Raw genomic sequence first — 15,713 nt, 5'->3', positions numbered from 1 at the left:
TTGCTAGGTCTGCTTATTCTGTGTGGCTCACTCTGCCCCATCTTTGATGGGGAGGAGCTTTGAGGGAGATGTGAGTGGAGACCCAGGAGGTTTGTTTGAGTGGGAATTCAGCCTGTATTTCTGATGGTTCCCTATAGAAGGAGGGTGCTTTTGTGTGAGTTTTGTGTGTTTGCTTTAGTTTTGTCCTGGTGATTTCCACAGGGGAAAATAATTCAAGAGGGAGTAAGTGTCACCACTGGGAGCTTGCCTGACTCTCTTTCTCCAGGAAGAAGAGCTCTGCCCAGTGAGGGTGGAAAAGGGCAGCATCTGAAATGTGTGCTGGGAGGTGATAGGTCCAAGGTTGAGTCTTATTTTTGGCTTCTCCAAGGGACAGGACTGGGCCAAAGTGTGGGCAGTGGGGTTGGATTTTAGTTCCTTGTAAAAGGCAGTGGAAACCTTCACCACCTCCCCAAGGCAGCACCCTGAGAGCTGGCAGCTAGTGGGCCCTCTCAGCTATGCTCCAGTTGGATTACAAACTCAATAAAATAAGTAATTTTTTGTTAGTAAGTAATCCACTGTATAGGCCAATGAAATATGAAATACCTTCCATTAAAAATGTTTTGAGGGGCTTCCCTGGTGGCGCAGTGGTTGAGAGTCCACCTGCCGATACAAGGGACACGGGTTCATGCCCTGGTCCGGGAAGATCCCACATGCCGCGGAGCGGCTGGGCCCGTGAGCCATGGCCGCTGAGCCTGCGCATCCGGAGCCTATGCTCCGCAACGGGAGAGGCCACAACAGTGAGAGGCCCGCGTACCGCAAAAAAAAAAAAAAAAATGTTTTGAATGTTATGGAACATGATAAAGGAGTTACAAAAAGGTTTTGTTGTTGTTGAATTTGGTATGGCTAAAACAACTGTAAAAGATTAGGGGGACATGTCAATAATCTGGAAAGTGTCTGCTCAAGTTGCTTTGCAAGCAGCAAATTCTTGCTGTCTTTTAAAGAAAAAAGAAGTAGGAAATCATAGAGAACACCTTGTAGCTGGAGTTAACACAAGAAAGCAAACGGGGAACGACAAGCTTTAGCCAATGCCAGAGGTTGGCAGATAAAGGCACATTTGTATCTTAAAATGTTTATGGTATGTAGTATATTTTTAGTACATATATTATAATTATATATTAATAGTATATATTAACGTAGCATGTATATGGTAGTTTTTTAAATGAATTTTCTACTTTAATGGACTACTGCATCAACCAACCAACTACTAATACATATCAGGTGAGTGGGTTTCTACTGTTCTGACGAATGGACTTATCAGTATGTTTTGTTGACTCCTAGAAGACAGATCTGTGAGCTTTGTTTTGTAAGACTGGAAATATGACATACAGCTATGTTAATAACTATGTAATAACTATGTTAATAACACTGTTACCAAAATAACCTGTATCTTTGGATTCCATTTCCAATGGAATGTCTTCTTACAGTCAAACTGACCTTTTGGATTTTTAATCACCTGGCTTTTACTCTGCCCTCTGAATACTGTGTGGACAGAATTGGAATTGTGGGTTGCTCTGGTTCAGCAGGAGCTCAAAGACAACCGGGGTTGGTGTGAGCCACAGTCCAGATGAGGGGAGTGGAGAACAGGAGTGGAGGGAGGCTAGATGGGAAGGGGAAGGCCCATTCGAACCTTGGGGCTTGCTATTTGGTTCAAACATCTTGATTTCTAGGTTTCAGGCCACCCAGGTCCAAACGTGAGAACAAAGGCTGATCCTTCTAAAGCATGGTGACTTTTTAACTTCATATGATTTCAGATTTCCAGTTAATTGTTACCTCTACTCAAGTTGAGAATTGATTGCGGTCATGCAGTAGCAACCCACAGCCTTAAAATCCTTGGCTCTCTTGTTTTCACAGGTGTTGGGGCGATGCTTCTTGACAGTGGTGCAGGTCCATTTCCAGTTTTTGACCCAGGCGTTACAGAAGGTCCAGCCAGTGGCTCACTCTTGCTTTGCCGAGGTTGTTGTGCCAGAAAAAAAGAACAGCAGCAGTGGCGGCAGCTTATCTGGCATGGGCCACACCCCAGAACTGGAGGATGCTGTGCGGTCCTGGCGGGGGGCTGCTGAGGTAACCCTGACTTTGGGGAGATTGGTGCCCTTTGTTCAGATAGCAGAGGCTCCAGAGGGCATTTACCTGTTGGTTCTTAAAAGAGCCATTTTATGTAGAAGTGTGAGTTTTCACCTGCTGTCATTAGCTTGTTCATTCATTTAACAGTGAATATCTTTGTAAATGCCCACTTCATGCCAGGCATGTGCAGGCACTGAGGTAGTAGCCTCCACTCACAGCCTCCTAGGAGAAAAGTCTTTCAAAAACAGGTTTGAGGGGCCGTGATGAAGGTGTGCAGGAGCCCAGGGGAAGGGCCTGGCCTCTGACAAGAAGTGCAGCCAAGCTTCTAGGAAGAGGGACCAGGGAGAAGAGGCTGGAGGGTATACGGAGGGTAAGTGGTCAGCCAGGTAGCTAGGTGGGGATGTAGTAGGCGATGACACATTTCTTGTTGGCATTTTATTTTTTTTATTTTTTAATAAATTTATTTATTCTATTTATTTATTATTTTTGGCTGCGTTGGGTCTTCATTGCTGCGCGTGGGCTTTCTCTAGTTGCGGCGCGTGGGCTTTCTCTAGTTGCGGCGAGCTGGGGCTACTCTTCCTTGCGGTGCGGGGGCTTCTCTTGTTGCGGAGCACGGGCTCTAGGTGCGCGGGCTTCAGTAGTTGTGGCTTGTGGGCTTCGGTAGTTGTGGCTCGCGGGCTCTAGAGCGCAGGCGCAGTAGTTCTGGCGCATGGGCTTAGTTGCTCCGCGGCATGTGGGATCTTCCTGGACCAGGGCTCGAACCTGTGTCCCCTGCATTGGCAGGCGGATTCTTAACCACTGCGCCACCAGGGAAGCCCTCATACCTTTTATTTTTAACAGGAAAATATTATTACAAATGCACTTGAATTCCCTTTGTACTTCTCCACTATCTTATTCATATTCCTTTCTCTCTAGAGATAACCTCTTTTGATTTTGGAGTTTGTGATTCCTATGCATATTTTTATATTTTTATTCTATATGTATGTATCCATAAATATATTGTTTTGCACAATATGAAACTTTATATAAATGGTATCATTCAGTTCACTAAAATCTGGCTTCCACACCTACACAAGAACATACCTTGTCTTGTCAAGGTCATTGGTGCCTTCCATGTTGCCAAAGATAATTGGCGGAAATCCAAGGATCCCGATGACTCCATTCAGCAGCTCACAGCGACATGAGCCCTGGAAATCCTCTCTCCTTGTGGAGAACCAGGTCTTCTTAGGTACCCTCTTAGCTCTTGGGCTAGCCTCTCCATCCACTTTGCTAGCTTCTCTTCAACATAACTTATGAATATGAGTTTCTCAAGGCTCAGTTCTACGTGCCCTCTCCCCTAGAGGGTCTCCGTCTAGTCTTGGAACTTTAAAAACTGCTGGTGGGCTGGGGCCACAAGCACACAAATGTGTGTGCCCGGTTCACTTCCCCCGTGGGCTCAGGCCCCTATATTCAGCTGCTGCCCTCCTCAGGTCTTCAGATGGCTCAGCCCTTAGCCTTTCTGCACACTGTTCCTCCTCAAATCTTCCCTGTGCTAGCATGTAGTGCCATCCCACACTGGGTCCTTTGTGCAAGAAACCTGAGATTTATCCTCCAGCTTTTCTGTCACATCTACATCCAATCCCTAAGAAAGCCCTGCATATCCTACCTCCAAAATATGACTGCAAATCTGTCCCTTTCTTTCTGTGTCCACTATCACTAACGTAGTTCAGGGAATCATTACTCTCCCCTGACAGCTTCAGTGGCTGGACTTGCTTCTCCCCTTTCTGTCTTGCCGTCCTTCATGTCTCTCCCATTTCCTTAGGGTAAAGTGTGTACCCATCCCCATGACCTGCCTAGTCCCACATAGTCTGGCCCCTGCCTCCTCACCAGCCTCATCTGTGGCCACTCTCCCCTGCTCACTGGGTTCTAGTTCCTTTGCTGACATCTCTGCCTGTCCTACCCCCACCCCACACTTCTGTTTACTGCCTCCTCTGCCTTAAACTCAGCCTAAATGGTGATTTCTCAGTTTCTTGGGCGCTCCCTGTTACAGTTTTCTATTTCCCTTGGGATGTTTTTCTCCATTTTATATTTTTTAAATGTTTTATTTGTTTGCCTTTTCGACCCATGAAGCTGTCAGCTCCAAGATGGTAGGGACCAGGTTTTATGCTCCACTGTCTATCCAGAGACACCTAACATAAGACCTTGTGGGCTACATATTTGACTAAATGGAAGAGTTCTAGAAAGAGAGTCAAATGGTTTTAAACTGTGTGACTGTTAGGGTTCAGGGAATGGTTGGTATTTATACAGAATTTGTGGAGCTTTGGAAATGTATGGCATCATAGCTGCTAGTTAACTTCCTTTAGTCCTGCAATTTTGGTAAATATTACAACTCCTACCTTGGCCTAGAAGAACAAAAATTAACTGTTAAAAAATGTTATTTGTTGCACAAATGTTATTGCAATAAAAACAGACATTGAAAAATTGAAAGTTCATCCCGAATCCTTCCTTCCATCTAGTAAATCAAATATATATTTTTCTGTATTCTCTAGTCCTGACCCATATGTATAGATAACATTTCATCACAAGACACAGATTAATTTCTTCTTGTTTTTCTTATGTACTCTTCATAAACATATTTAGTGACTAAACAATAAGTATTTCATTTTTCTGTGCAGATTCCAAAAGTTCTGTTTTTCCTTTAATGTTGCAGTGTATGTTTTTTTCCTATTCTTTTCCTATTGGTGAGGTTTTTTACTTTGGTGTATAGGACCACCCAACCATATATATATTGTTTAATTCTGGAAACTCCAAGGGCCAATATACTAGGGTATCTGTCTTTTTAAAGCAGGGAAATTTAAAATGTGAATGTTTTTAATGTGTATGTAATTTATATGTAATGTAGATATAAAATAAATAACAGGTAGGTAAGTCTTTTTTCCAGGGTTTCTTTTTTTTGGTCATACCGCGTGGTTTGTGGGATCTTAGTTCCCTGACCAGGGATTGAATCCAGGCCCTCAGCAGTCAGAGTGCGGAGTCCTAACCACGGGACCGCCAGTGAATTCCCAGGGGTTTCTTAAATAAGGCAGTTCTATTGTCAGGTTTGCTTTCTCTTCAATGCTTGATTCAGTCTTTCAGAACTTCTGGCTGCTTGCTCACTTCGTAATACAGGCGATCCGGAATGTCTGGTTTATATCTAATTCTTAGATAGTTTCTAGCTTTACTATAGTTGCTTTCTGGTTTTTTAATTTTGCTAGTGTCTGTAAAATCCTCTTTTACCTACCAGTCACCATTTCTGTTGCAGGCAACATCTAGACTAAGAGAAAGAGGCTGTGATGGCCGCCTGGCAGGAATTGAAGTTCAGCAGCTCTTCTGTTCTCAAAGTGCAGCAATTCCTGAGCACCAGCTAAAAGAACTGAACATAAAGATTGACAGTGCTCTGCAAGTACGTTTTTCAGAACCGGCACATTAATATCTAAGGGATGAAAACAAGGGAGGGAGTTAAAGTCATGATGCTGAACCAATTGGAAAGAGTAATAAGATGGTAGTTTGCCTCATGTCTTTTAATAACTATAGAAATTTTAAATTTCTGTTTTCATTGAACCTAGTGAGTTTATAATCTGCTATGTAATCTTCATTCTTGAAAACAATTTCTTTGCAGGCATATAAAATAGCTCTGGAAAGCTTAGGTCACTGTGAATACGCAATGAAAGCCGGTTTCCACCTGAATCCAAAGGCAATTGAAGCGAGTTTGCAGGTACACTTTTCTTTCTGGTAGCTCCTGGGAGCTGTGGTGTGGCATTCATGCCATCCACATGAGGCAAATGTCTTGAGAGGTGAGCTGTGGGTCACCTCTCTTCTCCTATCCAACCCTTTTCCAGGGCTGCTGCAGCGAGGCAGAAGCACAGCAGACAGGGCGGAGGCAGACCCCGCCGCAGCCCATGCAGTGTGAGCTTCCCACCGTCCCCGTGCAGATAGGATCGAACTTCCTGAAGGGTGTCTCCTTCAACGAGTCGGCCGCCGACAATCTGAAACTTAAGACGGTAGCTTTCCTTGGGGTTCCAACAACCGGGTGTGAACTTGAAAACAGAGTTCTTAAGGGAACCTGAGGGCTTGTAAAGAATCAAGACTAAAAAGCAAAACTTAAGTGAAGACGGGAGGCATTGACCTTCCTCAGTAAACTGGTGTCTAAAAGCAGACTAGGGGACTTTTGTTGTTTTTTTTTCTCCATTTGGTAGGTCTTTATTGAGCATCCATTGGTGCCAGGCTAGGAGATTTGACAGCCCACTAGGTTGTGATAGGAACACAGAACGAGGGGGCCTCACCTGGAGGATTAAGAGATGTGACTCTTGAGAAGAGGACTTTAAGCAGAGAGTGACCTGAATAATAAGTATGGGGGTGGGGCTGAGGCTGTGAGATGGCCAGGAAGTGAGAGCCCATCCCAAGAGCTGAAGATCTTCCTTAGAGCTGTAGCTGGGGCCCCCCTGGCCATCCAGGACAGTCACTAATGAGACTCGGATTTAATTGTCCTGAAGTAAGGCTTGGGCTCTGGTATTTTGTAAAAGTTGTCCAGGGGATTCTAATATGTAGTCAGACCTGAGGGCCACCGTCTAGAACAAGGGGAGACATGGTAGGAGCCAGGGCTGGAAAAGCAGCCCGGAGAGGCCAGAAAACCCTCAGTGTGAGGGCTGGGCTCCATCCCCAGGTGGCTGGCATCCCACCAAGACAGGTTGCGTAATGAGGTTTGCATTTCGGAAAGATCCCCCTGACTTCAGAATGGACTGTGGCTGGGAGGGGAGCAGCACTGAAGGGTTTTGGCCATGACCCCATCAAGTGATAATGGGAGGCGAGTGGAAGCGTTCACGAGCAATCTAGAGGTTATAATAAGCAGGACTCAGTGATTAACTGGCTGTGAGAGGGAGGGGAAAGGAGATGAGGCCCAGGTTTCTGGCTTGGACAGCTGCTTTGGTGCTGTTTATTGAGGCTTGGGGATAGTCGTCATAAAATATATTTTTGGACGTGATTTTAAGGTTGCTTTTGAAATGTCCAAGTGGAACTGTTCAGCAGGCAATTGGATGTATGGGTCTGGAGCCCCGAAGTGGGATCAGGGCCAGGGTCCTCAGAGGCAGATGGTCGCTGGAGCCAGAAGAGAGGCCGGGGGATCCAGGAAGTGTGTGGAGAGGGTCCAAGGAAACTTTGGCATTTAAGGCAGTGGCTGTGACCATTTTATAGTTATACGGCCATAACTGAACTTCTTCAATAATGTGCTATGTCTGCCTCAGCATACTCTCCTTACAGTATCTTGATCTGAGTACATTGATGCTGTGAATCCCAACTTGTTGGGAGAGTTCCGGATCACCAGTTTATTATGAGAGGACGTAACTTGGGAACAGCCAGACGGAAGAGATGCCTAGGGCAAGGCATGGGGAAGGGGCTTGGAGGTTCCATGTTCTCTCCAGTCACCGCTGTCCCAGCACCTCCATGTGTTCACCAAATCAGAAGCTCCTAGGGTGACTTTTTTTTTTTTTTTTTTTTTTTTTGTGGTACGCGGGCCTCTCACTGTTGAGGCCTCTCCCGTTGCGGAGCACAGGCTCCGGACGCGCAGGCTCAGTGGCCATGGCTCACGGGCCCAGCCGCCCCACGGCATGTGGGATCCTCCCGGACCAGGGCACGAACCCGTGTCCCCTGCATCGGCAGACGGACCCTCAACCACTGCGCCACCAAGGAAGCCCCTAGGGTGACTTTTTTAATGAGACATTTGCCGTTAGTTTTATTCATAATTTTGTTTAAAATGTGTAAAATACAGGGTTTTGAAAGTACACTATAAAATGCTGTTTATGATTAATGTTTCAGTGGACTTTCATAAATAAGAGGAGAAATATTGTCATAATACTGAAGTAATTAGGACTATTTGCAGAGCATCATGTGTGCCAGGCATTGTGTCAAATGCTTCCCATGCATTGTCTAGTTAATGCTCACCCATGAAGTGGGTACTGCCCTTTTCCCCATTTGACAGATAGAGGAACTGAGGTCCAAGGCCACACAGCTAGAAAGTTGTAGACTGGAATTGGAGCTTATACAGTCTGTTTCCAGAGTCTGCATACCTGACCACTTGTTCATCCAAAATAAAGATGAGGTTTTCATTGGTATTTACTTTTGCTAGATGATTTTGTTTCCTTATTCAGAATTTCAAAATTCCTTAACCAGTTTGCGTTAGCACATTGCTAAATAATGCTGTATTTTGTGCTAGAATAGAAATCACATGTGTGTATTAACGCACATGTATTCATATCTAGCCAGTCACGCTACAGGGTTGAGAAAAATCTTTGAAGGTAATTAACGATAATTACTTAAGAAATTAAAATGACATGATATGGGAGTATGTAAAATGCTCTTTTCTTGAGGACTATTGTGTACCTGTAAATGCATTTCTACAAGTCTTAGAACCTGGTATGGCTTTATTTTGAGGTGCGAACTCTCTTTTCATCAATCTGTAGCATACGATGTTACAGCTGATCAAGGAGGCTGGCTGCTATAATGGAATCACACCCAGGGACGATTTTCCTGTGACTGAAGTCCTGAACCAGGTGTGCCCATCCACGTGGCGGGGTGCCTGCAAGACCGCCGTGCAGCTGCTGTTTGGCCAAGCTGGACTGGTGAGTGAGCACATGTGATGGATGGGGGAGAGAATAGAGAAGGACGTTTCAGGCATGTGAGGATGTGGTGTGGGCACATGTGCGAAACATTGGAGAATTTAAAAAGCACTTTGCTTGCTGCAGGTTTTAGACCAGATAGAAAAGGTAAAGGAAGAACAGCATTAAAAATTCTTTTTTTTTCTTTAATAGATCGATAATATGTATTAGCAGGGTACCTAGTTGCAAAATGATGTCTCAGGCTTTCCTGAATGTAAGGAAACCATTACATTAGTAACGATTTGATAGGACCCTTCACCTGGCCTGATTACTCTGGAGCCACAGTGGATGTCTTTCTGTTGCTCAAACACGCGAAGCTTCTTCCTGTCTCAGGCCTTTGCCCCTGATGCTCCTTTTTCCTGAGAATACTCCTCTCAGATCTTCATGTGACTCACTCATTCTCATTTTCCTGATGTCAGCTCAAGTATCACCTCCTCCAATGGTATAAGTAGTGCCCCCATGCAGTCACTTTGTATCCCAGTTCTCTGTTTATGCAATAAAGTAACAACATCAACTCAGGTAAGTTTGGTCTTTTCACCTCTGGTGAAAAGAATAACTTTTGCCAAAGTTGGGTGGGGTCAGGAAATCAACATCTAGGTTTTTGTTAGGTACCTTTGACCCGTATACCTTATGTTCTTATCCCACTTTCTAGAATTAAATGACTGCTCTTTGAAGAGTTATAGCATTTCAGAGATTAAAGGAAGCTAATTAGAGATTTAGAAAATTAAAGAACTGTTTCTTACTCTAATTCCTACTTTATTCATAAAAGAAGCTGTTGGGAGGATGCAGTCCTTTTGTTTGGTGTGAGTGCATGCTCAGGTGGCCCAGCTCAGGGTGGTACTGCCTTGTAGAGGGCCAGGTGGGGGCCTGTCGACAGTGGTGAGTTACGTTTCACTTAAGATCTGTTCCTTAGTATAGGAACCCCTAAGAAAAAGAGTAAACTGGAGACCCCCTGCTGAAGTATGGAGGCTCCCAAAGATCATTTTAGCTGAAACTAGGAGAACCATGGCGATAAGCTCTCCAGAAAGGAGTGTGTAAAATAAGGCAGGAGGACCCAAAGGCTTTTTTTTGTTTGTTTTTAAGATTTTAGCTTAAAAAAAAAAAAAAAGATTTTAGCTTAGTTTTTAAAATATTTATTTATTTGGCTGTGCCAGGTCTTAGTTGCCACATGCAGGATCCTTAGTTGAGACATTCAGACTCTTAGTTGCAGCATGCATGTGGGATCCTAGTTCCCTGACCAGAGATTGAACCCAGGCCCCCTGCATTGGGAGCACAGAGTCTTAACCACTGGGCCACCAGGGAAGTCCCCAAAAGGCTATTTGCAGAAAACATCGTTTAAAAAAAAGTCCCATGTTATTCAGAGAGCAAAAACTTCTTCCTAATTCCCTCCGCCTTGATCCCAGGGCACCGTTGTTTGTGACTGATAAAGAACCTTTAGATTATTGTTCTGGGGATGGGAGGAGAGAGGAAACACCTGCCTGTTGCAACAATGGCTATTACTTGGACAGGAAGTCTTTTCCAAAGGACATTGCAGACCAGCTGTGAGAACTCTCTTTACAGCCATGGAAATCAACTCCATTAGAGGCTGAATTTGGAATCCTAATAAGCAACTCTGCATGGCTTTGCCTTTTCTGAACTGTTACAGATTTGGTTTTAAAGTGTTTTATGACTATTTTCTTAAAAGTCTTTTAGTTATTTGAAAATATATTCATCACTTTGTCAGATGCTTTAAATTACAAAGCATACTGTATCATCTGTGTAGTATTAAAGACTCCTCCAGGGAGTTCCCTGGTTGTCTAGTGGTTAGGACTCCATGCTTTCACTGCTGTGGCCTGGATTCAGTCCCTAGTCGGGGAACTGAGGCCCCGCAAGCTGCACGGCGTGACCAAAAAATATGAAAAATAAAAACTCTCCTCCAAATAAGAGGAAATCATTGAGAAAAGGGTTGGTTCTTCATTTTTCCTGAAGTAATTTTGTTTTTATTGATGGTTGAGGATAAAATGGTCTTTACAAAAAGCTTCATCGACTTCTGGCTTGGATTCAGTCATTACAGATAGGCTTTTCTAAAGCATTGGTTTTATTTTTAATGACATTTTTACTTCTTTCAAGTGCATAAAGTGAAAAAATACTTAGGAATGAAACAAAAGAAACAAAGTGATTCCTAATTAACATATTTACAATTTGGAAGAAGTACTGAAAATGATTGCAGAGTTCGCTACCTCCTGCACCTCGAATGTGTTTCTGTTTATTGAAGTATTACTGTTTTCAGTCATCTTTATTACTTGTTTTTGTCTCCGTGGGGCTCCTGACTGGCCTCTGAGTATCTGTCTTGCTGGGGAATAGTTCTTACCAGAGACCAGAGTCACTCAGCATTGATAGGCTCATGCGTTTGATTTGTTTATGATCCGTTTTCCTCTCTGAAAGCTGATTTTTGTTTTTGTTTCTCTGTTAGGTGGTGGTTGATACGGCGCAGATTGAAAATAAAGAAGCCTATGCCCCACAAATCAGTTTAGAAGGCTCCAGAATTGTGGTTCAAGTCCCATCCACATGGTAACGTGACTCTTACATTAACACAAGCCTAAGCTCTGATTGATGTTTGCACGTCTTTGAAAAGATTGCATTGTTTTGGACAAACCCTACGCTAGCTCACACAAAAGGTCTTACTACTTGTGCGGGTTTGTGGTCAGTGGAGGTATGTTAATGCCATGTTTCGTGATTATCGGTACATGATAAGGAAGCCAAGATGTCTGAAAAATAGTCTCATTGACCAGTAATGCATCTAAAATGTTATATACTCATGGGTCATAATGAGCAATATTATCTTTTTGCGTTACTGAGTCCACAGCTTTTGAACAGAGTATATCATTTTCTCTAAGTCACCCAGCATTTCTTTAAAGCTGAGTGCAGAACATAGAACTTCTTCTCTTCTTCCATTTCTGCTCCTTCCAGCAACAACCCTGCTGATCTGGAGCTCATGTCATTACACACCCAGTGTCACTGCAAATCTGTAGGCAGACTGAGCTGTTCTTATTTTTAATTATTTGACTATATTTGTAAACTTATAATAAAGTATTCTTCTTAATCTATTCAAACAAAAGCTCCTACAGAGGGCTTCCCTGGTGGCGCAGTGGTTGAGAGTCCGCCTGCCAATGCAGGGGACACGGATTCGTGTCCTGGTCCGGGAAGATCCCACATGCCGCGGAGTGGCTAGGCCTGTGAGCCATGGCCGCTGGGCCTGCGGGTCCAGAGCCTGTGCTCCGCAACGGGAGAGGCCACAACAGTGAGAGGCCTGCGTACCACAAAAAAAAAAAAAAAAAAAGCTCCTATAGATCAGTAAGAAATGGGCAAGGCACATGGACAGGTAAATCAGAAGAGGCATGGTCAACAAAGAGATGAAGAACATGTGTAACCTCACCTAACAAAGAAAGGAAGGCAAAGTAGAAAAACAATACAATGTCATTTTGCCCATCAGGGCAGGCAGAGTTGTTGAATTGTTTTAGAATAACAGTACTAGATTTGGGCCAGGCTGTACAAAAACAGGCACAGATGTTGTTGAATAAATCACACAGCCTTTCTGGAGGGCAGTTTCATTTGTCAGACGCCTAAAATAAGGGCTCTGACCTCAGCAGTTCCACCTCTAGGGATTTAGCCATGTGATGCGCGCACAGATTCAGATGAAGGATCGGCATCACAGCTTTACTAGTAAACAAGAAAAATTAAGTCTATATTGCAAGACTTTTGCAATTAAAATTATGATCAGAATGAATATTTAACTGTATAGAAAATGTATAAAGCATTTAGGTAGGAAGAGATAGAGTTAGTAAGGAACAGTGGCACTATTGGTGCCCATGTGGACTAAAGTGGTAGCTGGGTAATACATTCGAATTGTATTTAACTCATTTCTTCTTGAAATGTGAGGGGGGGGTCCAGTGGAGATTCTGCCGAAAGTTTTAGAATTTGTTGATATATATCAAGTAAGGGTTGGCAGTTTACTTCATGTCCCAAAATCTCCCTTTTATGAGTTTCTTCCCCAAATTTCTAAATTTGATTATTAATATGGCATCATGTTAATTTATATACATATCTTCATTCCTGTCAAACAGTAGTTGTGTTTTTTTTTTTGGCTGTGCCGTGTACCTTGTAAGATCTTAGTTCCCAGGCCAGGCCCTCGGTAGTGAGAGCGTGGAGTCCTAACCACTGACTGCCAGGGAATTCCCCAAGCAATAGATTAAAAGCTCACTTTTTTGTAAGATTTTTGTGTTCCTGAATTCTTAATTTATTTTCTAATTCACGTTCTTATTGAAAAATATTAAACTTAACCAGGATTCTCATTTTAAAGAAAACATTTTCGGGCTTCCCTGGTGGCGCAGTGGTTGAGAATCTGCCTGCTAATGCAGGGGACATGGGTTCGAGCCCTGGTCTGGGAAGATCCCACATGCCGCAGAGCAGCTGGGCCCGTGAGCCACAACTGCTGAGCCTGCGCGTCTGGAGCCTGTGCTCCACAACAAGAGAGGCTGTGATAGTGGGAGGCCCGCGCACCGCAATGAAGAGTGGCCTCCGCTTGCCACAACTAGAGAAAGCCCTCACACAGAAACGAAGACCCAACACAGCAAAAATAAATTAATTAATTAATAAACTCCTACCCCCAACATCTTCTTAAAAAAAAAAAAGAAAACATTTTCAACTCTTGGATAATTGGGTGAATATAAACAGTTAGTACTAAAATGGTTAACCCTGCAGTTTACTTCCACAACTCTCCCTGTATGATTGATTTCCTTTGTAATTCATTGCACCTCCTTGAAAGACCTCATAGACTGCAGTTACTTGGAGAGGCTCCCTCTGCTGGCTACTTTTGGTAAAAATGCAAAGTTTTATGTTTTTGTTTCAAGTTACAGAATATGTGCTTGTTGAGAAGAACACAAAAAGAAGTGATTGGGCTTCCCTGGTGGCGCAGTGGTTGAGGGTCCGCCTGCCGATGCAGGGGACACGGGTTTGTGCCCCGGTCCGGGAGAATCCCACGTGCTGCGGAGCGGCTGGGCCCGTGAGCCATGGCCGCTGGGCCTGCGCATCTGGAGCCTGTGCTCCGCAGCGGGAGAGGCCACAGCAGTGAGAGGCCCATGAACCAAAAAAAAAAAGAAGTGATTGCTTTATTCCACCTTTGGAAAAAATGAAATTATTAGCAAAACTAGTCAAGAATTTATTATATGCTTTGATTTTAATAAAACGAAGTGTCTAGCTGCCAGATACATTTTTTTTCCCCAAAGAAAGTAAAACCTTACTTAGATTTTTTTAACTTGTCATATTTAAGCTATTCACCCATTCTTTCTTTCAACAAATATTTACTGAGTACCTAATATGTGACAGACACTGTTCTAGGCTCTGGGAATTTAATCATGAGCAAGACAAACAGGGTCCCTGCCCCTAATAGAGCTGGCTTTGTTATGGCATAGGGTTGGGGAGGGGACAGCTAATAAGCATAGGAGTTAACTTCAAGCACTGGCAAGCGTATGAGGGGAATAAGAGTAGAGTGACATCATCTGATAGAGAATAACAGGTAGAGATGGCAGGAGGAGGCTATTTTGGATGAGGAGGTCAGTCATGAAGGGTCTCTTTAAGGATGTGACATTTGAGAGGAGCCTGCCATGCAGAGAGCAGATGGGGAAAGCATCCCAGGCAGAAGGAACAGCAAATGCAAAGGCCTGAGGAATGAGCTGGCATGGCTGGAATTATGCTAGGTGGTGTTGAAGATGGGGATTCATAGAAACCAGGACTTGCAGGGTCCCTGAGGGACTTGGATTTTATCTAAGAACAAGTAGAAGGTTATAAGCCAGTCTGGGTGATTTGTCAAAAGAATGGGTTTGGTCTCTTCAGGGGGTTTTATTGATCAACTCTCAAGACTGATGAATAAAATAAGAATGCCAATTTGTTGATTTTTAGAAAGAGAAATTATTGTTATCTCCAGGAACTCCTTTCTGCATGACCAAAAAATGTTCATCTAGTGGGCAAACACGCGACCAGCCAGATCACAAGTAGAAGTTGGCTGGGGAACATAGAACAAGTGTGTCCCGGTAATCAGCAATTCCAGGCTGAGAGAATCAGGTGCATGAACCTCGGCCAGGTCCACTGGCCAAGATTCTCTCCCAGGAGCCCAGAGTCTGACTGGGCACTGGCAGAGCTTGCCTTATTGCTCACTTTTTCCAGTGTTTCTGAGGCTGGCCAGCTTACATCCTCACAGATATATTTCTTCTCAAGCCAAAGACATGTTGGGGTGTGCTGCTGCCTCCTTAGAATGGCTTTGCAAGTGTTGATTTCACCATTTAACTCCCAGAGAGCCTAGGAACAGACAGATAGCATCTTCCTGGTTCTACCTCTCAGAAAAGGCTTTTTGGTGGAGGTGCCCTGGGTGGGCAGTGGGGACCTGAATGGTGGGAGGCAGCTCTCAGCGGGGAATAGTCCAGGCAAAGGTCCTGAGATGTGGGCAAACCCAACTTATTCAGGGCGTGTGAGAAGGCCTCATAGCTGAGACAAGGTGAGGAGAGGTGACAGCAAAGAGAGGTGTGGCCAGAGAGGCAGGAGGGCCAGGTCACAAAGAGCTGTGGTGAGGGGTTTGGATTTTATTTCAGTCATGATAGGATGCCACTGGAGGGTTTTGCACAGGGGAGTGGTGTGTTCTGATTTGTGCTACAGGAGGCTCTGTTGCTATGTGGAGGGTGGGCCTTGGAGGGACAGGACTGGAGAAAAGGAGACCACATGGGAGGCTGGTCCTAAGACGCAGGTGCTGGTGGTGTCTTGGAGTAGAGCAGTAACGAGAGAGGTGGTGGAAGTGCCTAGATTCGGATTGTGTTATGGAAGAGCCGGCAGGATTTGCTGATAGACTGGATGTAGGAAGTGGGGAAAACTAGCAATGACTCTTAGGTAGACAGCTGTGCTGCGTACTTACTGAGG

General features: G+C 44.2%; 1 protein-coding gene across 7 annotated transcripts in view; it reads left to right on the top strand.

Annotated features, from left to right (window-relative positions):
* Positions 1–15,713, top strand: part of GARRE1 (granule associated Rac and RHOG effector 1) — an 82,215-nt gene that overhangs the window by 52,897 nt on the left and 13,605 nt on the right. For all 7 annotated transcript variants that reach the window (XM_067718282.1, XM_067718283.1, XM_067718289.1 and 4 more), the window contains 6 exons: positions 1,891–2,100; positions 5,381–5,521; positions 5,738–5,833; positions 5,958–6,119; positions 8,574–8,732; positions 11,221–11,318. In XM_067718282.1, coding sequence (XP_067574383.1) covers positions 1,891–2,100; positions 5,381–5,521; positions 5,738–5,833; positions 5,958–6,119; positions 8,574–8,732; positions 11,221–11,318 — 866 coding nt within the window. The remainder of the gene's footprint in view (positions 1–1,890; positions 2,101–5,380; positions 5,522–5,737; positions 5,834–5,957; positions 6,120–8,573; positions 8,733–11,220; positions 11,319–15,713) is intronic.

Source organism: Pseudorca crassidens, chromosome 20 (genome assembly GCF_039906515.1).
Source record: "Pseudorca crassidens isolate mPseCra1 chromosome 20, mPseCra1.hap1, whole genome shotgun sequence".
In the NCBI taxonomy this organism is placed as follows: Eukaryota; Metazoa; Chordata; class Mammalia; order Artiodactyla; family Delphinidae; genus Pseudorca; species Pseudorca crassidens.
This window is presented reverse-complemented; position numbering and strand designations above follow the sequence as displayed.